The sequence below is a fragment of the Acromyrmex echinatior genome, chromosome 12 (genome assembly GCF_024713525.1).
Source record: "Acromyrmex echinatior isolate Ae372 chromosome 12, ASM2471352v2, whole genome shotgun sequence".
NCBI classification, from domain to species: Eukaryota; Metazoa; Arthropoda; class Insecta; order Hymenoptera; family Formicidae; genus Acromyrmex; species Acromyrmex echinatior.
The window spans coordinates 2336937-2362587 of record NC_141863.1 but is presented as its reverse complement, the minus strand read 5'-3'; the positions used below and the strand labels follow the sequence as shown (position 1 = coordinate 2362587).

The 25651-nt window shown below is 33.5% G+C and overlaps 1 protein-coding gene and 1 long non-coding RNA gene across 4 annotated transcripts in view; one reads left to right on the top strand and one right to left on the bottom strand.

Moving 5' to 3' along the window:
- Positions 1-25651, bottom strand: part of LOC147907731 (uncharacterized) — a 92448-nt gene that overhangs the window by 16179 nt on the left and 50618 nt on the right. Inside the window, exon 3 of one of the 2 annotated variants that reach the window (XR_015547044.1) lies at positions 15417-15551. This is a non-coding gene — a long non-coding RNA (uncharacterized LOC147907731). Of the gene's footprint in view, positions 1-15132; positions 15552-25651 lie in introns of those variants that run through there. The other variant, XR_015547043.1, reaches the window with a different exon arrangement.
- The window catches only part of sls (sallimus), a 133217-nt gene that overhangs the window by 59254 nt on the left and 48312 nt on the right, over positions 1-25651 (top strand). For both annotated transcript variants that reach the window (XM_087412214.1, XM_011068860.2), the window contains 19 exons: positions 43-215; positions 656-795; positions 944-1460; positions 1575-1718; positions 1840-2091; positions 2177-4878; positions 4964-5966; positions 6060-6458; positions 6554-7073; positions 7328-7499; positions 7602-7788; positions 9881-10220; positions 10319-11045; positions 11171-11509; positions 11605-11761; positions 11913-12079; positions 12173-12302; positions 18167-24376; positions 24777-25549. In XM_087412214.1, coding sequence (XP_087268340.1) covers positions 43-215; positions 656-795; positions 944-1460; positions 1575-1718; positions 1840-2091; positions 2177-4878; positions 4964-5966; positions 6060-6458; positions 6554-7073; positions 7328-7499; positions 7602-7788; positions 9881-10220; positions 10319-11045; positions 11171-11509; positions 11605-11761; positions 11913-12079; positions 12173-12302; positions 18167-24376; positions 24777-25549 — 15052 coding nt within the window. The remainder of the gene's footprint in view (positions 1-42; positions 216-655; positions 796-943; positions 1461-1574; positions 1719-1839; positions 2092-2176; positions 4879-4963; positions 5967-6059; positions 6459-6553; positions 7074-7327; positions 7500-7601; positions 7789-9880; positions 10221-10318; positions 11046-11170; positions 11510-11604; positions 11762-11912; positions 12080-12172; positions 12303-18166; positions 24377-24776; positions 25550-25651) is intronic.

Here is a 25651-nt window from a genome sequence, read left to right as displayed (position 1 = left end):
ATGCTGAATAAGTCCTTGATTGAATTCTCTTTAATTTCATAGGTTTGTTAATGGAGTTGCGATTAAAACTGGTCATCGCTTCCGTACAACACATGATTTTGGTTATGTCGCTCTTGATATTCTTTATACCTATCCTGAAGATTCCGGTACTTATATGTGTAAAGCAACCAACCTAGTTGGCGAAGCCGTTAATACTTGTACTATCAAAGTCAGCTGTAAGTATTTACAATATCATGCTACATGTTAAATCGAGATATTCATTCATGTTAGTTTTGTGCTAATTGTTCTACGTAATTGTCAGCAAAAAATACACTCTATCCGAAGTCTAATTTTTCACCGATGAAGAACTCGACAAAACGTTCATATAAACAGCGATAAAATTTATGAACAAAAAAAGATCATTTGTCAAATGGATAATGACAACACCTCTATAAAGAAGATTTTCTTTAAAGTCTATAAACTCTTGCAAATTCAAACAAGTGTCTTGCAAACATTATAAAAATATTATACTTTAAAAATCATTAACCATATTATGATATTTCAAGAAACATCGATTCTAACTCTTTGGATCAAGATTGATCGTAAAATCAAATTTATTTTATTTAAAACAGTAAGCACAAGAACAAAATAATTATAATTTCTTTTTTTATCATAGCACGACGGAGTATTCTTTTGGATACCCAACATCCGGATGGTTTAGAAAAGATTCGAGAATTAGAGTCTCAGGGTCATCCTGCACGATTAGAAATTGAGGAACCGCCAGTAACATTACCGAGATTTGTCTCTGAGCTTAGGGTAAATAATAATAATAATAGTATGAATAATAATAATCATGAGAATGATAAAAAAGCAACTTATATAAATTACTGATACCTGTTATTGTGGCAAATATATAAAGCTCAATAAATAAAGGGAAGGGAATGAATACGAAAAATTTTTTTAGGGTACAACTGAAGTATATGAGGGGCAAACAGCTCACTTCGAGTGTCAAGTAGAGCCTCTGCATGACGCAAATCTAAGAATCGAATTCTTTCACAATGGTAAACCATTACCATCGGCAGCGCGTTTTCATGTAACTTTCGATTTTGGATATGTAGCTTTGGACATTGGTCATGCCGTACCCGAAGATGCAGGACAATACTCTGTACGAGCAATTAACGCGTTAGGACAATGCGTATCATCAATCGAGCTTAAAGTAATCCCAAGAGATAACATTATTCTGGATTCTCAACGGCCGGAGGGAATGGACAAAATCAGGGAGCTCGAAGCCCAACAACCATGGAAGAGACCCGAGATTCCAGAGCCTCAAACTCGACAGCGACCAGTCTTCACACAACCATTGCAAAATATCGATAATATTACTGAAGGTCACACTGCGCATTTCGAATGCAGACTCATACCAGTAGGTGATCCTATGCTCAAAGTGGAATGGTTTAGAAACGAAGTGCCTCTTGAGACAAGTAAGAATTCCTAGACAAAAGTTGAATATTAAAACGCAAAATATTAGTATAATTCTATAATATTGCGACAATACAATTCTCGCATGAAATAAATTTTCACTGTAATTTTTTTAGGTTCGCGAATCACAAAAGTGCATGACTTTGGATATGTATCTCTGGATATTGCTCATGTACGTGACAAAGATGAAGGAGTTTACATGTGTCGCGCGTCTAATCCGTTGGGCGAAGCGGTCACCACAGCTTCAATGAAGATCAAAAGTAAATGTTTTTTTTTCTCTATTTAATTAAAGCTATCAAAATTGATTTTTTAACGAGTAATCTTTAGTACGATTAATTATTTAATCTATTTAATAAATTATTCTCATATTAACACGAATAGCTAAGGCGAACATCCAGTTAGATACTCAGCATCCAGAGGCGCAACGTAGAATCGCTCAATTAGAAGCCAAGGAAGCCGGACGACCCGAGGAACCGGAAAAAGTGTTTGATAAACCGATTTTCACGCAATTGTTAACTGGACCAACGGAACTTTGGGAAGGACAAATGGCTAGATACGAATGCAGAGTCGTTCCTGTTGGCGACGCAAGTTTAAGATTCGAATGGTACATGAACGGAGTTGAATTAAAAATGGGTAAGATATAAGTTCTTTAGCGTTAAGTATGTAACATTAACACAGATATGTAATATTAACAAATTCATTGTGCATTGAAAATTAGGGTCACGTTTTCACGTAAATCATGACTTTGGGTACGTAACATTGGACATTCTAAAAGTTATCCCTGAAGACTCTGGAGTTTATACTTGCAAAGCGATTAACAATGCAGGAGAGGCAATATCATCGATCTCTTTGAAAGTAAAAGCGCGTTCAGCCATCGATTCCGACAGCATACAAACGGATGCGTGGCAGAAGATTCAATTGAAAGAAGCAGAAATGAATAAAGTGCCAGAAATGTTTGTCGATACAACTCCGCAGCAGGCACCAGTTTTCACCAAACATCTCGAAAGTTTTGATAAATTGACAGAAGGTCAACGTGTCTATTTAGAAGCTCAGGTGGAACCGCGGGCGGATCCTAATTTGAGAGTGGAATGGTTTAAGAACGGTATAACTCTCCAAACTGGAACGAGGCTTCGTAGTACGTTTGATTTCGGTCTAGTAACACTATCGATCAACGGGCTTAGACCCGATGATTCCGCAATTTATACATGCAAAGCAACTAATCTTTTGGGAGAAGCAGTGTCAACTTGTAGTTTGAAAATTGCCGATCGTCATTGGTTATTGGGAGATACTTTGCATCCTGATGCTCTATCGAAAATCGATGCTTTGGAACAGCCTCAGAGAATCTCTACTGATCAACCAGAGCCTACTTACGAAGAACCAGTTTTTATCACTCATTTAAATAATGTAGAATGCATCGAAGGTGATAACGCTCACTTCGAATGCAATGTAGAACCGTCGAAAGATCCAACAATGAAGATTGAATGGTTTTTAAACAATAAATCTTTGCCGACTGGTGCGAGATTTAAAAGCACTTATGATTTTGGTTACGTGGCTATGGACTTGACTCACGCTTACGAAGAAGATTCTGGAGTTATTACTGTTAAAGCTACAAATTCAAAAGGAAGTGCACAGACATCTGGTACTTTAAAATGTACTAGTAAGCAAAATATTTATCTTCAAACGCAACATCCACAAGGAGAAGTCGGACTTGAGAAAGTAAAAGAAGCCGAAGATGCTTATCTATCAAAATACAGGAGACCAGAAGAAGTTCCTGAACATGAATATCCTAAGCCGATCTGGACGGTGCCTCTCGGGCCTGAATTTAAATTGGGAGAAGCTGAACCATTACATCTAGAGGGACAAGTTGAGCCAAAGGATGATCCTAATTTAAAGATTGAGTGGTACTTTAACGGAAAACCTTTAGAACATGGTTCACGCTTTAAAATGACTAGCGATTTTGGATTTGTCACTTTGGACTTAACGGACGTTTATGAGCGTGACTCTGGTATTTACACTTGTAAAGCCTATAACAAAGCAGGCGAAGCTTTCACTTCAACGACGGTTTATTGTTCTACAAAGGAAAATATCATCGAAAAGTCGCAGCATCCCAAAGGCAAAGAAGGTCTCGAAGCAATTCAAGATCTGGAGGAATCTTTGAAACGGCAAGAAGGAGCCCCTCTAGGAGAAGAAGAAGGTCAACCACCAATGTTTACATCGCAATTCGAGAATTTGACTAATCTCTCGGAAGGAGAGATCGCTCACTTTGAAGCATCTCTCATCCCTACTGGTGATCAAACTATGGTAGTTGAATGGTTCTACAATGGCAAATCTTTAGAAGCTAGTCATCGCACGAGAACCGTTTATGCTTTCGGCATGGTTGTTCTCGAAGTTCTCGGTACTAAAATAGAAGATTCGGGTACTTATACTTGTAGAGCCACCAACAAATGGGGTAAAGCAGAAATCAGCGTGCAATTAGAATGCATCGACAAGTCCAAGGGACAAAAACCTAAATTTACAACGCAAATTCAATCTTTGGAAGGTTTAAAGGATGGCCAATCAGCTCACTTTGAATGTACTCTAATCCCAGTAGGTGATCCTCATATGAAAGTCGAGTGGTTCCACAATGGAAAACCTCTACGGCATTCATCACGTTTTAAGATGGTCTCTGATTTCGGCTTTGTAGTTATGGATATTGCCGGTGTGATGTCTCACGACAGCGGAGAATATGTTTGCAAAGCTAGCAATAAATACGGCGAAGATTATACAAAAGCTACGATCAAGTGCTTTGGCAAGAGCGGAGTTTACTTAGATTCTCTACAGCCGGATTCGCTTGCTAGAATTCGAGAACTCGAAAGTTATACGGGAGAACAAACAACTACATCTACGACTCCTATCGCTGAACCACCGAAATTTATTACGCAGATCGTGGACATAACAAAACTGGTAGAAGGGCAGTCCGCACACTTCGAGGCTAGGCTGACCCCAGTGAACGATCCCGATTTGAAAGTCGAGTGGTATTACAATAGCAAGAAACTTCCTCATGGTCATCGATATCGCACCTTCCATGACTTTGGTATCGTTATCCTAGATATACTTTATTGTTACGAAGAGAATTCTGGAGTTTACGAATGCAGGGCCGTCAATAAATATGGTGAAGATTCTACGAGAGCAACGCTCAAATGCTTCTCCAAAGCTAATCTTGTTTTGGAATCGCAACTTCCAAAGGGCATGGAAGGCGGCCTAGAAAAAATACAAAATCTCGAAGACTCAATGATACGTACGAAAGATGAAAAAATTGTAGAAGAACGAGGCAAAGCTCCTATGTTCACTGTACCTTTGAGTAATGTCGATGGTCTACGAGAGGGAGAAAGTGCGCATTTCGAGGCACGAGTAATTCCTACGGACGATCCAAAATTAAAGGTAAATTAAATTTCATTTAATTTTAATCTGTATATCATATAAATATGTATACGTTTTATTGGATATATTGTTCTTTTTGATACAGGTCGAATGGTTTTGGAATGGTAAACCATTGCGAACAGGATCTCGCTTCCGCACTTTTTGCGATTTTGGTTTCGTCATTTTGGAAATTTCTCCTATCTACCCTGAAGACTCTGGCGAATATAGTTGTAGAGCAACAAATGACTACGGTGAGGCCGTGACAACGTGCACAATGAAGTGTACGGGCAAACGCAGTATTATTTTGGAATCTCAGTTACCCAAAGGTATGGAGAGTACAATTGATAAGATTGCCGAGTTGGAAGGTCTTGGAGCTGTTTCGGGTCAGATCAGTCCCGAGGACGATACTGGTAGACCGCCAGAATTTATCACGACTCCTTCTGACTTAACTTTGACTGAAAATTCTCTTGCTCACTTCGAATGCCGACTACAGCCAATTAACGATTCTAGTATGAGAGTCGAATGGTTCCACAATGGCAAACCTCTTCTCGCTGGTAGTAGAGTCAAAACGATTCATGACTTTGGTTTCGTCATTCTAGAAGTTGCAAATTGCTATCAACGTGATTCTGGCTTATATACTTGTAAAGCCACCAATCGTCATGGTGAAGCCACAGTATCATGCAAGCTTCAAGTTCGCGGACGTCAAGGTATCATTCTGGAGCCTCAATTACCGAATAATTTTAAAACCGGTACAGAAAGCATTCAAAAACTGGAAGAGTCTCTATATAAGAAAGATGAGATTTTGGCAGAGGAAGAAACGCCGAATCCACCGAAATTCATTGTCGAACTTAAAGATATTGAAGTTGAAGAAGCTGGATCGAGTCACTTCGACTGTAGAGTCGAGCCTGTGGGTGATCCTACTATGCGTATTGATTGGTTCCACAATGGACGACCCTTCGCGACAGGTTCTCGTGTCCATCAAATTAATGATTTTGGATTTATATCATTGGATATGTCGTATACATATGCACGAGATAGCGGTGAATATGTCTGCAGAGCTACCAACAAGTGGGGTTCTGCTACTACCAAGGCTACCATTACTTGTAAATGTAAGTTGCATATTTCGATCTTAAAAATATAGATATATCTTAACTATTATAGTATAAAACAGAAATAATTTTTTGTTTCATTCTCTCTTATAGCCAAAAAAACGATAGATTTTGATTCTCAATTACCAATGGGAATGAGTGGTGAAAAGCTAAAAGAACTGGAACGAGGACCGGTCTCTCAAGCTCCTGCGGAAGAAGCACCGCAACAACCGCCTCATTTCATTACGCAAATCCAATCGACAACTGTCGACGAGGGTGAACCAGTCAGATTCGAATGCCGCGTAGAGCCCAAAGAGGACCCGAATTTACACATCGAGTGGTACAGAAATAGCAAATTAATACCTGCTGGGCACAGATATAGAACGGTTTACGATATGGGATTTGTATCTATGGATATCTTATATGTTTATCCCGAGGATTCCGGTGAATATGTTTGCAAAGCCATCAACAACCTTGGAGAAGATACCACTCGAGCTGCTGTATCTTGCAAGAGTATGTTATCTTTTAATCTTTTACCAGTTTTCCATTGTTCAAGCTAAATTAGTTGTATCAAAGAGGATTTATCAAATAAATATTTTTTTTTACAGAATTACCAAACATTATTCTACAAAATCAAGTACCAAAAGGTATGAAAAAATCCGAGGCCTTGATGCAGATGGAAGCGACAATTAAAAAATATACTTCGGAAATACATTTAACCGAAGACGATCTATATGATGCGGATAAAAAACAACCGCCTCGTTTCGTCACACAGATTCAAGATCAGACCGATCTTGTTGAAATGAATAGTACCAAATTCGAATGCCAATTGGCACCTGTGGGTGATCCAAATATGAAAGTCGAATGGTTCTTTAACGGGAAACCATTACCTCATAAGAATCGATTTACGCCTATTTATGATTTTGGCTATGTAGCAATGAACTTTGGTTGGGTTTATCCAGAAGACAGTGGCGAGTATTTATGCAGAGCTACGAACCTTTATGGAATGGACGAAACCAGAGCTATAATCAAAACTGCGGGAAAACCAGGAATTATCTATGAGTCTCAACTTCCAAAAGGCATGAAAAGCATCGAGAAAATCAGAGAAATGGAAGCGGCGTGGCAAATGTAAGATATTTTAAACTTCATTTATTGTGTATCTAAAAGAAAAATAATTTCTTTGACTGAATAAAATTACTAAGACACAAAATTTATTTCCATTTTATATGTATCTTGAGATATTGTTTCCAAGAAAAAAGACTTTCCAAAAGAAAAAAAATTGTTTTCTTCAAGTATTTATTTGTCCATATTATGACGAAAAATTATCGCGACAATATGAAATGATAATATGTATTATTTAAAATATCAAACGCACCTTATAGAGTACCCGAAGAGGAAGGTGAACAAGAAAAAGTACGTTCGGCACCTATTTTCGTGAGCAAACCGGAACCGGTAATCGTTGAAGAAGGCGATTGGTCTAGATTCTGTTGTCGAGTCACTGGTTACCCAAGACCTCGAGTTATGTGGATAATCAATGGACATACGGTAGTCAACGTAAGTTTCAAAATATCACTTGCAATACATTAAATGATGTCGATTCTTCTGGCCAAAATTCATACATAATGTAATTACATTAAATTCCTCTTTTTCACGCAGGGATCGCGCTATAAATTAACGTACGACGGCATGTATCATCTGGATATACCAAAGACTAGACAGTACGATCATGGAAAAGTTGAAGTGATTGCAAGGAGCTCCGTTGGCGAAGCACGTACAGAAACAACTCTAACGGTGAAGCAACGAAGCGACGATTATCGCGGTGTATTGAAAAATTCACCAAGGCGTAAGTTTTCACTCCTATCATATAAATATATGACCATGACTTCTTCGTGCCTTACAATGAAATAAAGTATATTTTTATAGAACAATAGGATTGTATAAGCAAAAGAAATATGAATATAAAAATTGTAAATTAAATTAATTATTAAATTTAATTAATTATTAACTTTCTACAACTTTCTTAAAAAGTACGAAGAATTTATGCGCAGTAATAATTTGAATGGATTACAACAATACAGATATATCACACGTGAAAATGAAAAGAAAAAACGGTTGTAAACCTCCAATAACGATTCGCGAAAGGCGAGCGTAGATTGGAAAATATCGAGCAACCGAAACACAGTACATTTTTATATCGATACGACACATGCATTCGAATACAGAGAACACTCTAAACTATTCGAACATAAATGATTCCTTCTTTCCTACTTTCCACATTTGGCACTCCAAAGCCACAAAAACCATCTCAAATCCGACAGCTTCTTCTGCTTCTCCTTCTTCTTCGTCATGGTTGGAAATATCAACGGGAATATTAGAGCATCTTAGGTCAAAGGTATCGTATCTCTCACATTCAGGTATGAAAAAAATAATCGTCGGAAAAACATTAATATTGTCTTATATTTTATTAATGTTTTTTTTTCTTTTAAATACGATCATATATTATTGCGCTGGAGAATACGGCGGGTTTATTGCTCATTAATGTGTTACTTCATTCAATCTTTTTTTATTTCTTATGTTTATAATTAACTCTTAATCTGTATTTAAGATATTTATTTAAGATAAATATACTGAAGAACCCGCCCCGATGACCTTAATCTTGACATACGTAGTCAAAGTCATGACCCTAAAAATGATCTCCAACAGGTTTAGCCATCGTTCGTTATTCGTTAAAAAGTTTTTAACAGAAAAAGTTCTGCTATAAAACAAAAATTTTCTGCTTTAAAAACAAAAATTTTCTTTGAAAACATTATTTTCTTATATAAATTTTGCTTTTAAAGTAGAAAATTTGTGATTTTGTAAAAACGTTTTATTCAAAGTAAAGCACTATCTCACCTTCCTCCCTATAAAGATGTTTTTTGAGATGAAGGTGGATCTTATTTCGCGTAGAAAGTCGAACTTCCCCAGGCAAGAAAGAAGAGATGGGGTGGACCATTTACCTTATTTAATATTTATTCTTATTCATTGCATTATAGGCACCCTTTTTGTTCCCTTACTGTTATATAAAATAATTCATGTCAGGTATCGTTTGTAGAAAATGCAAATATCGAGCAGATTCCGTATCTCTCATCAATATTGCGCAATCAATATATAATTTGATCTTAATTACTATCATGTGTTTAATTTGCTGTTTTTCTTGCTTTTTTGTTTATCCTTTCCTTTTTTTTTTATTTTTGGATATGCGTTTTCTATATTATCCTATATTATTTATCTCATCCTTTAATGCCTCGCACGAAAAGTAGCGAGCGGTTGTATATTAAAACTAATTCGTCGAAAAAAAATGAAATTCGACGATTTACGTAAAATTACTTAGTTAATCAAACGAAAGAACTTCGTGATTCAGTAGAATATTTGTTCTCTTTAAATTGAAAGAAAACCTTCTCATAATACGAAGGAGAGCACGTATATAAGAAACAAATAATTTAATCTAACAATATTTTTGATAATATGTGAAAGCAAAACAATTTCAGATATGTGTTAACCATGCGAATTTTCCATATCCAGCTCGATTCCTATTATCTGTCATCTAGGTGTCGTCGATATGTGTTGTATCGTCGTTCACGTACTGTGTCTTAGGTATCGTGGTTTTCGATTAGATATATTTATTTCTTGATTAAGAGAAACGCAATGTTGCTTTAGTGAGGTTTCTGAATCTGATCTTGTAGTAAATTATAATGCAAATGATTCATTACATATTCAAGGGAAAATGTATGCAAATGCTATATAATACCTGTAAAAATGCCTCACTGAGAGACGCTGTATTCGCTAATTAAGAATCTAAAATTAAACCATGATATGTCCATACGCGTTCTTCTTTATGAGAAATATGAAATGTACGAAATACGAGGGCACATAGATATCATGTATTGTTTCTTTAGCCTGGTACGATTATGGACTAACACAGTACCAGACCGAGCGGCAAAACACAGAATTGGAGCGTGTGTTCGACGAACGTCATCAAAGTGTTTCCCAAGGAATCGAAATTGCCACAGAACATCTTGGCCCTAAAGTTATTAAAGAACCTGAAACTGAGTGGCAGAAATCCGTCAAGAGCAAGAAAAATGAAGATTATTATAACAAGTTGATGAATCTTGAAGAGGAACAAGTGCTCAAAGAGACCAGATTAAGAGAAACTTCGCATCAATTTGCTATTCCTGGCGATAAAGTCGTTGCACATTCCTTAGCAAAAGGAATGGCTCAAAAGTATGAAGAAAGTTTGTAAGTATATTATAACAAGTATTTGATAATATTGGCAACTTATTATATATCTATATTTAAATATTTAGTGATAATATTTGATGACTTATTATTACTAGAGAGGAACAAGAACCGCAACAAGAACCTATACAACCACCTCCGAAATATGTAAAAAAACCATTTATTACCGAAGTGGATATAGATACAGAACGCGTTAAAGCCACTGGAAAATATCCTCCGGAACCGTCTGAATCTACAGTTCATGGTCGCGAAGTTCATGTTGCAAAACAAAAACAAACACAAAAAGAAGTCAAGGGTGACGTAGAAATAACGAGAAAAATTACAGCAACGGAGACAACAGAAGTAGAACATAAAGCGAAAACACAAGAACGCGTGGTGCAAGGTCAAGTCAAACCTGCCAAACCCCCTATTTTTACGAAGAAGATTCAACCTTGTAGAGCATTTGAGCAAGAACAAGCCAAATTTGAAGTTGAATTTGATGGCGATCCACTACCAACTATCAAATGGTACCGCGAAGATTTTCCTATACAAAATTCAGCTGATCTTCAAATTTATACCTTCAGCACCAAATCGGTATTAATTATCAGACAAGTTTTTATGGAAGACTCTGGTGTCTTTTCCGTCATCGCTGAGAATAGAGGAGGAAAAGCCAAATGTAGTGCCAATTTAGTGGTAGAGGAACGCAGAAGGCAGCCTGGACGAGGTGGCACGGTACCACCCAGTTTCTTATCCACAATCCAATCCGCTTCTGTTGCTACCGGACAACTCGCTAGATTCGACGCCAAAATTACCGGCACTAAACCTTTGGATGTTTATTGGCTCAAGGTAAAATAAGTAAAATACATTTATGTATGTGCTATAAATTTGCCGATTTGATTGATGATTTTATACATAGCGCACAGTGAATAGAAAATTTAAATTAATTTACGTTTGAATCTTTTTTATTACAGAACAGCAAAAAGATAATAGCGGACATTCGTTATAAAACTTTGGAAGAAGACAATACTTATACACTTCTGATTCTCGAGACAGTACCAGAGGACATTGGCAAATATGAATGTGTTGCGATTAACAGTGCTGGAGAAGCGCGTTGCGAAGCGGAATGTACTGTTCGCGGACCTCAATCTCCAACAAAGGTCGCAAAACCTACAACGCCAACAGTAGAAAAAGCGCCAACTGTTTTAGAGCCATTAAGAGATCAAACCATTAAGGAAGGAACTTCAGTCGCTTTCGCTTGTAGAATCGCAGGAAAGCCCATTCCTATTATACAGTGGAAGAAAGCTGATAAGGTATGTATAATGAAATAATAGCTACAATAAAATAACTGTGATACAATGAATTTTTCAAATAATTTTATTCGCGAATGCTTACATTATTTGTGTAGATAATCAAACCGTCGAAGTATTTTCAAATGCAAAAAGAAGGCGATTTCTGTACCCTGAGGATTTCTGAAGCCTTTCCCGAAGACGAAGGTGTTTATAAATGTATTGCTAAAAACCCTGCTGGTGAGATCACAACGTCTGCCAATCTCAGAGTTCTCGGTAAGACAAAAATTTAAATTCAATATTTTTAAAAATGTTTTATCAACGGCATAAAATATAATAAATATTAAAAAATAAAAAGTTCAAATTCGAACTTTCTAAATTTTTTATTAACGACATTGACGCACCACTTTTCTCCACTTTCAATTAGCGCCCGATACAACTGATGTCCTGGCAAAATTGACTCCTTTGAAGGATCAAATAGTGATAGAGGGACAACCAGCTCAATTTAAAACTCAAGTGAGTCCGGCAAAACCTAAACCAACGATTCAGTGGTATCGAGAGGGTGCCTTGATCCCACAATCACCAGACTTCCAGGTAAATATTTTGCCATTGTTCTTCCATAAAGCATCGAAGGGGATTTCATGTTTAAACGTGATATTCAGGAAAGATGGCACATATCATTTTCAGATGATTCATGAAGGGAACAATGCGGTGCTGTTGATAGCAACTACCTACGAGGAGGATACTGGCACCTTCACTTGCCGCGCTACAACTTCAGCCGGTACCGTAGAAACATCTGCCAAACTCATCGTCAAAAGTAAGAATTGAATAAAAGATATAGAATCGATTGCTAACATGACACACGATTGTTCTTATATTATACTCCAACAACTGCCGGAGACAAATACTCGAGACAGTAGCATGACAAATCAATTAACAAATTAATAATATTAGTGAATTGTTTGTTAAATCTTGGAAAAGGTTATATTCTAACTTTTTTAGTTTGTTGTACTTCTTGTTGTACATTGATTAAATCGGTAATAATCTCGTGGGAATTATAGATTATCATAGTTTTCGAAATGTCAAAAGAATTAGCTTTTCAATGGCGCATGATACAGCAAAATAGATATAAAACGGATATTGAATAAAATGATCATTGAATTAAGAAATTTTTACAATATCGCAATTGATCATTGCTAATGTATTGTACATTAATTTCCGTCTAATGTGTTTATTGCGACTAACGTCTTTACATCGTCTCAAAGTCTTACAACGTCTCCGCGCAGCACGATTCGCCGTAAATATCCACCCGTATTTTTACTTTTGTGCTTTATTGTTGCCTTCCTTGAAAGAACGTAACTTACCGACCTTGCTAGAGTTCTCAACTTTTATCTCAAACAGATCTCCTGTAATTAAAAATGACGTGCGCGCCCGGGGAGTTTGTGTACTAACTATCATATTTTGAGAATAGTTGAGCGAGTGAAACGAGAAATACTTAATAACAATAAGTTATTAAGGAACATGTTCAGATTGCATTATAAAACTACAAATTTCGCGCGCAAAAATTATCTTAAGACATATCACTTAAGTAAGAAAGTCACGAAAGTAATGCTGAAATTAAAGTGCTGTAAAAGCAAAATTAAAATAAAAATCGAAACTGTAATGTAATCAGTCAGGATAAGTGCGATCATTTTTTAAGATTAGTGCAATGTAGATGATTGGTAGAGCGAAACGTCGTTCCACTTGTATTGCCAATATTTTGATTTGCTTCTTACGATAAAAATAAGCAGTTCGCAGCTTTTTCGCAAAAAATACTATAACTTTGTAAATAGACTCAAAATTTGAAATTTTGCGCGATATTAATCAGTATGGATAAAAAAGAAAAATAGCAATGCAATTGCGTTGAATATACATAACTCGTTTACTCGTTCGCTGTATAATTTTGATGTTCATTATAAAAAGTATATCGTAAAAAAAATATATATATTTACATACACATATTACACAATTTTCTCATTATATATGTACGCCCATATTTTACGATTATATATGTTATATGTATATATATATATATATATATATATATATACATATTCATTTATTAAAGAATTTACAGAGTAGAATGACATATAAAAATATCGTCCAACGTCCTACTAATCAATTATTTATTATTGTACAATGAAAGTCGCAATAAAACCAAATGTTCTAAATATGTCCAAGTCTCGTTTGTTGTCGTTTCGACAATCATCGCCTCAATTATTAATATGTCTCAATTATTAATCTCTATCGTCAATGATTTTAACGTGAATGATTTTAACGTGATCCTCAATAGAAAAATTTTTGAAGCGATTGTAAATTCCAATTCAATATGATGTAAAACATATGTAAAATTTATATAATTATTAATGAAACATATTTTTATAAATCTCGCGCTATGCGTAAATTAATTATCTAAATTGTTACATTCAATATTTTTGTAATAAAAAAGAATCATAATGTAAAAAATATTTACGGTTGGAGGAAGGAAGATGTATAATAAAAAATATTTTGTTATTTGGACTCTTAGATGTCGCGTACGAGAGATAAAATATATAACACGTGTTTAACATCCCGGAAAAAAATGTTTCATATATAATTATAAAAATATACAAAATTATATATAATTATGTTAAAATCTGACATATTTTATATACAATTATATATAATTATATATAAAATATGTTCATATATATAACATTTTTCCCCGGAATTTTAAGAAATAAATAGTTTACATCGAAAGGAAAGTTTCACAATAGGACAAAAATTTCCAATTTATTCTTGAAATATTACCAAAGCACTATACTCATATACAGTAATTAATATATAATGTATGTATATATATATATATATATATATATATGTATATATATATATACATATATATAATAATAATAATTTATATTAACTTTTTCGTGCAAAAAAACATTTCAAGTGAAAATCAGATGCAAGTGCCGTGTGCACATCAAGCAAAGCCCTTTTCGTAAGTTATTTTTGAGCATGTGATGTGTATTATATTACCTGGCTATATTTGGTCGCTGGCTCAGAGCTTCGCAAAGATTCATCGACTACGATGCTTTAGATTGTGCTTATAAAATCTATTTTTAAAAAACAGGTATATAATCTATTATTAGTCTACTTCTTTTTAAATGTTTAAAATTTTAAATGTTTTAGCTTTTTTACTATTACTTAATAAAATTAAAAATTTGTAATAATTTATTATACATTATATTATATTATACATTATATTATAATAGTAAATTTTATGTACATCTTAAAATGCATCACGTGCTCGCAGAGGTATGCTTCCAGAAACTTTAAACGGTAAATATATTTCAGCGTATTACACATGTATTGCTAATATCTTATTACACAAACTTATATACATATATATGTATTACATTATATACATATATATGTATTACATTATATACATATATATGTATACATATATATGTATATATATATATATATATACACGTATATTTTTGAAATTTTACATAAATAGTTTTAAATAATTTAATCTTTTGCGATCAGCGTTAAGTCATTATATATAGGTATTTATTCAGATATTGAAATAGATAGGAATATTAAATATCAAATCAAACAAATATATTTCAGAAAATTTTAATTTTCATTTTTAACTATCTTGAATTTATTTGAAAATGAAGAGATATTCTAAAAACTGCACGGTCTATTCTTCGTACCCTGAACATGATTCACAGACAATGTGCATTAAAAAAATACATGTGATTCTCAAAAAATTTTGAACGACCTTGAAGATGGAACGACAGTAGAACTTTTCAAGAGAACAAATGGACATCTGACTCATCAAGAAGAAATTCTTTTCTGTGGTCCACATTTATCCTATTTTTGATTCTAAATCGCCACCTACATTTGATGCTTCGTCAGCACAGTAATTTCGAAGAAAACTGGCCGAGGTAGTTGACTATTTTGGCCTCGTCTCGAGCCAGCTGCTAGTGATTCAGTCATGCCAGGAATAATACGGAGAAGAGCGTGTCAGCGTACTCTACAAAACGAGTAAAAATTATTTTTAGTAAATCAGCAACTTCAAGATATATATACTGATAGATTACATTGTAAATGTTCAATACAACAAATTATTAATGGTGCCTATTACAATGCGATCGTATTTATTGTTAATGCAATCGAAATATTTCATGAAAAAAATATAAATCATAATAGACTAAATTCTTCCACAATTTTGTAATAGAATTCTATTCAATAATTATCGAAATAAAAATTAAGCTTGATCATCAAAAGAAAATCCTTTGTTATTCATTTAAAGTTTTTCGATCTATCTGTAAGAAATAGAGCATTTATTTACAATTAAATATGATATGTAGCAATTTATATGTATTAATTTAATAATTATATAATGTAATAATTATATAACTTTTTGAAAAATATGTACACTAAAAATAAGATGTTAATTTTAACTTAAAGGCACATAATGGATTTTCTGAGACATGCAAAAATATTAAAATTAATATTTTTGTATTAATTTTACATGTCTCAGAAAGTCTACTATACGATTATAAGTTAAAATTACACTTTTATTTTTTACAGTGTATATAAAATGTAATTTTCTTTTAAATTAATATAAGTTTATTAAACAATAAAAATAGTCAACGTACTTAAATATACACATGCGCGCGCATCTATATATGTATATATATATATATATATATATATATATATATATACATATAAGGTGTGTATGTATAAAAACATATAATCATAAAACTTATAGGATAAGATATATAGAAGTAAAAGTGAATATGTATCTATGTCTATCTCTTTTTTTATTTTGAAAATTCATTTTACAATTCGCCTAATAAACTATGTCATCGTGCAGAAAGTATAAGTAGATCCTTGTCCTTATATTTACTCACTTATCTACGACTGCATTCACTCATTTATAAGTATAGTTTTTCGAATTTCTGATTATAATATTAAACTATAGATTGATAGCTTTTCCAAGATGAAATATCATAGCTTTTGCAGTAATCTATAATTAAATAATGATTGCATTTCATACACATTTTAACTAAATGGCTAAGAAAGATATGAATAAGAAAGTGCTTTTTTGTTTGTATATTTTGGCATTAAAAAACAGATTATATGAACACAAAATACTAAATATTTTTTAGCATATGAGATATTTGCTTGACACAACTATATGCACATGTACTGTTGAACAGTTCACTGCACGATGTATACAAATATTTTTAATGTATCACTTCACAAAAACAAAATGGATTATCCAGTTCGAATATAACTTCAATTAATCATATAAAGGAAAGAAATTTATAGAGATAACGAACGTTAAAAAATGTACTTGTCGACGCTCTTTTTCTTTCAAATATCATTTTTTATTCACTTCACTGAACAATCACTGTGATGTCACTATAAGAAGGGGAACGACGATTTTGCCAAGATTTTCTTCGTTCCTTCGTCTTCGACTTCCAACTGATTACTATTACGACTAGATGTAGCATGAAATAGGGACGTGTGTCTTATACGTCAAGGATCCCCACCGAGTTACTCCGCGGGAGACTACTTTAGAGAAACTCATGAGCAACGCGAACTCTGGCCACTGCAAGCGAACGCTTTGACTCGCGCGATTATATTTATTAAAATATCCATTATTCGTAACTCCTTGAAATATATCTTCCAAAATATTTCCTCGTATATAGCGTATAGATTAAAAAAATAATATCGCTGCACACATCATCATAAACGTCAAAATAGTATTGTATTTTATTACATTTCGGAGAAAAAATTCCTACGTATAGTCAAATCACAAAAGACAAATTCTTTAAACTATTTAAAAATAACTTAAAGAATTTTGTAGATCCATGCGTTTTATATTTTTTGCTGTAGACATTTTATAACATTTAAGTTCTACATACAATTGTTAACACGTTTGACTGTGACTTTCGTCGTTACTAAACTTTATTTCCTAATATTATTATTCTGCTTATTATTATTATGCTAAGTAACTTTCATATAAATCTATGTATACACAAATATGTAAGTGTGTGTGTGTATGTGTGTTAATTTTAATGTTCTTTGTTAACAAAATTAATTAAAAAATTTATGCTCTTCTACAATTGCTTGTTTCATTAATAGTTATCACTGTCACAAAACAATGAATATTTTTATTGTCGATGATATCTATTCATAAAAAGGCCCTAAAAAATAGATATTCAGTTGAATACAATCTTTTACAAATCATATATTACATATTAATAATTCACTTTTCCAAGGTTGGCAAAAAGCTTTGATTTCTTTGCCTTGAAAGTTAATTCAGTCAAAATTTATTCCTTGTTATTCAGCGTTTACAAAATATTTATATAACTAATTTTACATGTTAAAGAATTGATAAATTATCGTGAATTTATAAATAGATTTTTTCTTAATTTTCACACACACATACACACACACACACACACACCCTCCCCCCCCACACACACACACATATACACACACACATTTAATATCATGATACATCATAATGTAAATAAAGCTTTCTTTTAATTTAACTTTAACATATACGATATGAAACAAATAGTAAAAAAACATTTATATCTATTTAAAACAATTTTGCATAACTTGCAGAGAGAAAAGAAGCCCATTACGCGGTTCCCACAGAGAGGGGTGCCAGTGTTGAAATAGATGTGAAATCTCATCAAGATTTGAAGGAAAATGTAATTCTGAGATCTTTACCTCTCGACAAAAATGATTTACCATTTGAAATACAACTTCAACCTGGTGATGAATCGTTGCCTTGGCGAAGAGGACGCGTTCTACCTCGAACTTATGATTCACTTCCATGGCGGAAAGTACAAACAACATCAAGAGATTCTTCATTGGACAAGCTTCAAGCTTTCGAGAGTCAAATAAAACCATGGACCGAGGAAGAAGTAATTTTGAAAAAAACTCCCAAAGTTACCAAGGATATAACGACAGAAAGGTTAGAAGAAGTTCAGTTAAAACCGACGAAGACTGAGAAAAAAGATATCCACGGATTTAATATAGAACTAATTAAGTTGAAATCCGTGCCTAAAGAGGCAACAGATAAAATTATAATAACCGAAGAATATGCTAGCGACAATATTATGACTGAACTTTATAAGGAGCAAGAGGATAATACTCTGTTAAAAACATCGCGTCGTTTAGATGAAACTTTGTCGAAAAAAGAGAAGCAGGAGAAATCAAGATCATGGACGGAGGAACAAATTGTTTTAAAGAAAACAAAACCAAAGACAAAAATAACTTCTGAATTGGATGAAGAAAAAATAAATTTTCTTGAACAAGAGGACACTTCTTTGCTTACAATTGTAAAAGATGCAGAAATGCAAAAATTAAAAAAAGAAAAGCTTATCACAGAGAACGTAGAACAATTCAAGCCTTGGACGGAGGAAAAAATCGCTTTGAAAAAGGCAAAACCGGAAAGAAAAGAAATACCCAAGGAAATCCTCAAAACTGTTTCATTGAAACCTTTGCAAATAGTAAAGAAAGACCTCGTGGAAGCAACGTTAGATAAGGCAGATCTAAAACCAATTTCAAAAGAAGAAGTTGAAGCAATTTCAACGATTACACGAATTGATGTCAGTACAGACAAAAAAGAGAGAAGAGCAAGCAAAGACGTGGATAAAATCATAGATAAGGAAGATGAAACAAAACCATGGACAGAAGAAAAAATTATTTTGAAAAAATCTAAACCTATTCAAAAAGAAATTGAAAAAGAGATGATAGAAACAGTAAAATTAAAGTCATCTAAGTTTATTAAACCAATATCTCCAAAACCAGATTTGGAAAAAATAAATTTAAAACCTGTCATAAAAGAAAAGGAAAATACAAGAGAAATCGATAAAACTGCTGAATACGTTGAACAAGAAGATATTACATTACTTCAAGTTTCAACTGAGATATACGATGATATTAAATTAAAACCAGATGCAAGGAAAAAGTTAGTACGAGAAGAAAAACATATCGACGAAGATATTACGTCATATAAAGAGAAAGAAGATACTACTTTGCTTAAAGTTACGTCAAAGCATGAAACCAACATTCATAAAAAGATAAAAAAGCAAGAGGACATGCCACAAGAAAAGCCACAGTCAACGACATGGATGGAAGAAAAAATAATCTTAAAAAGAACAAAACCGGAGCAAAAAGAAATATATAAAGAAACTCTTGAGGAAGTATCATTAAAGCCAACATCAAGGTTATATAAAGTAATATTAAAGAAAGAATCAGTAGAGAAAGTAGATTTAAAACACATCAAAATAGAAAGTACAGATTTGACTGGAATCGTACAGCAAGAAAACATACCATATCACGAAGAAGAAGATAAAATAATTATAGAAATGGACAAAGATGTTGAGTCTACTAAAAAAGTGAGCAGTGAGAAAAAATCTAAAATACCATATACGGAAAAGGAAGATACTACGATCCTCGACATCGATACAACTGATAATATAATTAAAAAATCTAAAAAAGAAGAGGTAAAAATGCCATGGGTTAGAGGTAAAAAAGCAAGAGACAAAAAAGAAGTTGAGGAAATAAGAACATCTCAAATAATTAAACCTGAAGTTAAATTGGAAGAAGATAAACCGACAGAAATTTCCGAAGCTCCATGGCGCCGTAAATCAAAATCGTTAATTCAAAAAAAGATTTCAGAAACTGAAACTGATAAAACAAAAGTTGACATTAAAGAAATATCTGAAGCAACATGGCAAAAATCTGAAAAAAGTAAAACAACAAAATCTATTACACAAAAAGCTCAAATTGAAGATTTCACATCTGTTGTACTGAAACCGGCAAAAAGGCATGAAAAACTTGAAGAGCAAAAAATACAAGAAATTACATTACATCCAGTAAAACAATTACCTAAAGAAAAAGAAGTGTCAGAAGATCTTACGCATACACCGATGACAAAGGAAACATCCAAACTAGAAGTTTCATCTGAAAAAATCGATGAAATGAATAGAGACATATTTACAAAGAAAATAGACGTACCATGGAGACGTGCAAAGAAATTAACACAAATTGAGCAGAAACCTGAAGATTTACAATTAAAACCTATTAAGAAAATAATAAAACCAGAGGAAGCACAACCTGAGGAAGTTATATTGAAACATGTCAGAAAACTTCCTAAAGAGGAAGAATCAAAAGATGAAATCACATTGAAATCAATGCAAAAAGAAAAAGTTGAAGAGAAACCGGAACAGATCCGATTAAAGCCAGTGAAAAAAATGGACAAACCCGAAGAGCCGACACCAGAGCAAATTGTATTGAAACCTGTTAGAAAATTTCCTAAAGATGAAGAATCAAAAGAAATTACATTGAAACCAGTACAAAAGGAAAAAGTTGAAGAGAAACCAGAGCAGATCCAATTGAAACCAGTGAAAAAGATAGAAAAACCCGAAGAGCCAAAACCAGAACAAATTGTGTTGAAACCTGTTAGAAAACTTCCTAAAGAGGAAGAAACAAAGGAAGAAATTACTTTGAAACCAGTGGAAAAGGAAAAAGTTGAAGAAAAACCGGAGAAGATCCGATTCAAGCCAGTGAAAAAGATAGAAAAACCCGAAGAGCCGAAACCAGAACAAATTGTGTTGAAACCTGTTAGAAAACTTCCTAAAGAGGAAGAAACAAAGGAAGAAATTACTTTGAAACCAGTGGAAAAAGAAAAAGTTGAAGAAAAACCGGAGGAGATCCGATTAAAGCCAGTGAAAAAGATAGAAAAACCTGAAGAGCCGAAACCAGAGCAAATTGTGTTGAAACCTGTTAGAAAACTTCCTAAAGAGGAAGAAACAAAGGAAGAAATTATTTTGAAACCAGTAGAAAAGGAAAAAGTTGAAGAAAAACTGGAGGAGATCCGATTGAAGCCAGTGAAAAAGATAGAAAAACCTGAAGAGCCGAAACCAGAACAAATTGTGTTGAAACCTGTTAGAAAACTTCCTAAAGAGGAAGAAACAAAAGAAGAAATTACTTTGAAACCAGTGGAAAAGGAAAAAGTTGAAGAAAAACCGGAGGAGATCCAATTAAAGCCAGTGAAAAAGATAGAAAAACCTGAAGAGCCGAAACCAGAACAAATTGTGTTGAAACCTGTTAGAAAACTTCCTAAAGAGGAAGAAACAAAGGAAGAAATTACTTTGAAACCAGTGGAAAAGGAAAAAGTTGAAGAAAAACCGGAGAAGATCCGATTCAAGCCAGTGAAAAAGATAGAAAAACCCGAAGAGCCGAAACCAGAACAAATTGTGTTGAAACCTGTTAGAAAACTTCCTAAAGAGGAAGAAACAAAAGAAGAAATTACTTTGAAACCAGTGGAAAAGAAAAAAGTTGAAGAAAAACTGGAGGAGATCCGATTAAAGCCAGTGAAAAAGATAGAAAAACCAGAAGAGCCGAAACCAGAACAAATTGTGTTGAAACCTGTTAGAAAATTTCCTAAAGAGGAAGAAACAAAGGAAGAAATTATTTTGAAACCAATGGAAAAAGAAAAAGTTGAAGAAAAACCAGAGGAAATCCGATTGAAGCCAGTGAAAAAGATAGAAAAACCCGAAGAGCCGAAACCAGAACAAATTGTGTTGAAACCTGTTAGAAAACTTCCTAAAGAGGAAGAAACAAAGGAAGAAATTACTTTGAAACCAGTGGAAAAAGAAAAAGTTGAAGAAAAACCAGAGGAAATCCGATTGAAGCCAGTGAAAAAGATAGAAAAACCCGAAGAGCCGAAACCAGAACAAATTGTGTTGAAACCTGTTAGAAAACTTCCTAAAGAGGAAGAAACAAAGGAAGAAATTACTTTGAAACCAGTGGAAAAGGAAAAAGTTGAAGAAAAACCGGAGGAGATCCGATTAAAACCAGTGAAGAAGATAGAAAAACCCGAAGAGCCGAAACCAGAACAAATTGTGTTGAAACCTGTTAGAAAACTTCCTAAAGAGGAAGAAACAAAGGAAGAAATTACTTTGAAACCAGTGGAAAAGGAAAAAGTTGAAGAAAAACCGGAGGAGATCCGATTAAAACCAGTGAAGAAGATAGAAAAACCCGTAGAGCCGAAACCAGAACAAATTGTGTTGAAACCTGTTAGAAAACTTCCTAAAGAGGAAGAAACAGAGGAAGAAATTATTTTGAAACCAGTGGAAAAAGAAAAAGTTGAAGAAAAACCGGAGGAAATCCGATTGAAGCCAGTGAAAAAGATAGAAAAACCAGAAGAGCCGAAACCAGAACAAATTGTGTTGAAACCTGTTAGAAAATTTCCTAAAGAGGAAGAAACAAAGGAAGAAATTATTTTGAAACCAATGGAAAAAGAAAAAGTTGAAGAAAAACCAGAGGAAATCCGATTGAAGCCAGTGAAAAAGATAGAAAAACCCGAAGAGCCGAAACCAGAACAAATTGTGTTGAAACCTGTTAGAAAACTTCCTAAAGAGGAAGAAACAAAGGAAGAAATTACTTTGAAACCAGTGGAAAAAGAAAAAGTTGAAGAAAAACCAGAGGAAATCCGATTGAAGCCAGTGAAAAAGATAGAAAAACCCGAAGAGCCGAAACCAGAACAAATTGTGTTGAAACCTGTTAGAAAACTTCCTAAAGAGGAAGAAACAAAGGAAGAAATTACTTTGAAACCAGTGGAAAAGGAAAAAGTTGGAGAAAAACCGGAAGAGATCCGATTGAAGCCAGTGAAAAAGCTGGACAAACCCGAAGAGCCAAAACCAGAGCAAATTGTGTTGAAACCTGTTAAAAAGCTCACCAAAGAAGAAATATCAAAGGAAGAAATTACTTTGAAACCAGTGGAAAAAGAAGAACCCAAAGATATAAAGTTACAACCAGTATCTGAAATGCTAACTGAAATTAAAGAGGAAAAACCCAAAGGTGAAGAGTTAACAGAGATAATCGAAACTCCTTGGCGACGTAAACGAACAAAGAAAGTCGTTGATTTTAAGGATGAAGTAATAATAGTGCCTATTGATCAAGAAGAATCTGTTATAGACGTTTATGAAGAAAAAGAGGCAATGATAATTACAACTAAAGATACTCAAGATCTATTTGAACGAAAGATAGAAACTATGCCATCATTTAAAGAAGATAAGGTAACAGACGAAATTATTACAAGTGAAGTTTCGTGGAGAAAGAAGAAACAAATACATTTAAAGACAGAAGAAGAGAAAGAAATGGTTATGTTAAAACCCATTGGAGAAGTGGAAAAATTAAACCTAAAACAACCCGAAGGACATATATTAGATTTTATAGAAAATGAAAAATTACCCGAAGAGATGTATGAGGAAGATAAAGTTTTCGAATTAAAATCTGTAAAGCTTGAGGAGCAAATAGCAGAAATTTTAGAAGAGAAAGATGAAATCATTACTGAATCAGTTGTAACAAAATCTAAGGTAAAAGAAAAAGTGCCTGAAAAAATCTCTTCTAATATTGTCGAAGAAGAAGCTGCCAAGTTACAAATTAAAACAGATGTCACACTTGTAGAAGATCGTAAGAGAAAACATAGACAACGTACTCAGGTCGATATATCAATTACAGATAAAGACAAAACGATAGCTCCAAGATTTATTCAAAAATTACAACCTGTTATCGCTGAGTTGAAAAAAACTGCCAAATTTACATGTACTGTTATAGGAAATCCATTGCCTGAAATTTCTTGGTATAAAAATGAACAAGAACTCCATGCGAGCGAAAAGTATACTATGACTATATTTGAGACAACGGTAACCTTAGAAATCACAAACGTCAAAGAAGAAGATGCTGGAATGTATTCTTGTAGGGCATCTAATCCAGCTGGCGTGGCAACATCCACTGTCAACCTTGTAATATTCGGTAATAATATTATATATTAATTGTTTAATTTTTACAATTTGGATTTATGTTAACATTTACTTAGTTGTTTGATATTTTTACTTGTTCTATTACATTTCTTTTATGTATACAGGAATATTATAAGATATATAATTCTTATAATCTTTTTGTAAAATTAGATAAGCACATTCTTTACTACAAATACTTCATATATATATATATATATATATATATATTTTTTTTAATAACACTTTTAAATATATCAATAATTTTTAAAATAAGAAGTAACATCCATTTATAAATATAAATAAATTAATAATGATTTATGGGATAACTAATATAAAGTAGATGTACGACATACGGTAATTATAAATATTAAATATCATATATTTTCAAAAATGCAAAATATTTATCCTTTCAGAAAAAGAAGAAGAAGGCATAGCACCGCATTTTTCAACGCCAATTAAACCGTTAATGATTGAAGAGCATACACCTGCTTTATTAGAATGCATTGTAACTGGTATGCCAATACCTGAAGTAAAATGGTATCGTGACGAAAAAGAAGTAAAACCAAATGAAAGAACAGAGTTGAGTTTCAACCCAACTACTGGAGAAGCTAAATTGAAAATTTTAAAACCAATCCCCGAAGATGAAACAATTTATCGTGTTCGTGCTATAAATAAATATGGCCGCGCTGAATGCAGAGCTAATTTAGTGATCAGTAACATCGTTAAAGTGAGCAAACCAATTGTTCTCAGAGCACCGCGAATTACACGACCTTTGTCCGCTTTAATAATTGAGCGCGGAAAGTCTCTGAAACTTCTAGCTGATTTTGACGGCGTACCGAAACCAGAAGTCAAGTGGTTCCGCAATGGTATTGAAATTACACCGACCAACAAATGCAAAATAGACATTTATGAAAGTACAACCGAATTAAATATAATAGAAGTAACAAACAAAGATAGCGGCAAGTATGAGATAAGAGTTCAGAATGAAGTCGGTGAAGCGAGAAGCTCGAGTTCTGTTACTGTTAAAGAACGCAAAGACACTATAAGCGAAGTAAAAGCACCAATGTTTGTGGAACCTATTCAGCCTCAAATTGTTGCAGAAGGAGAAGTTGTTATCATGGAAACACGAGTGGAATCATATCCAGCAGCATCTTTTCAGTGGTTCCATGAAAGCAAACCTCTTGAGGTACTTTTTCCAATTTCTGTGCTTGTTTAAAATAAACCTTTAATGCTTGCGTGTAACGATATATCATCCAAAATTTTATCAAATTAATAAAAGATATAATTT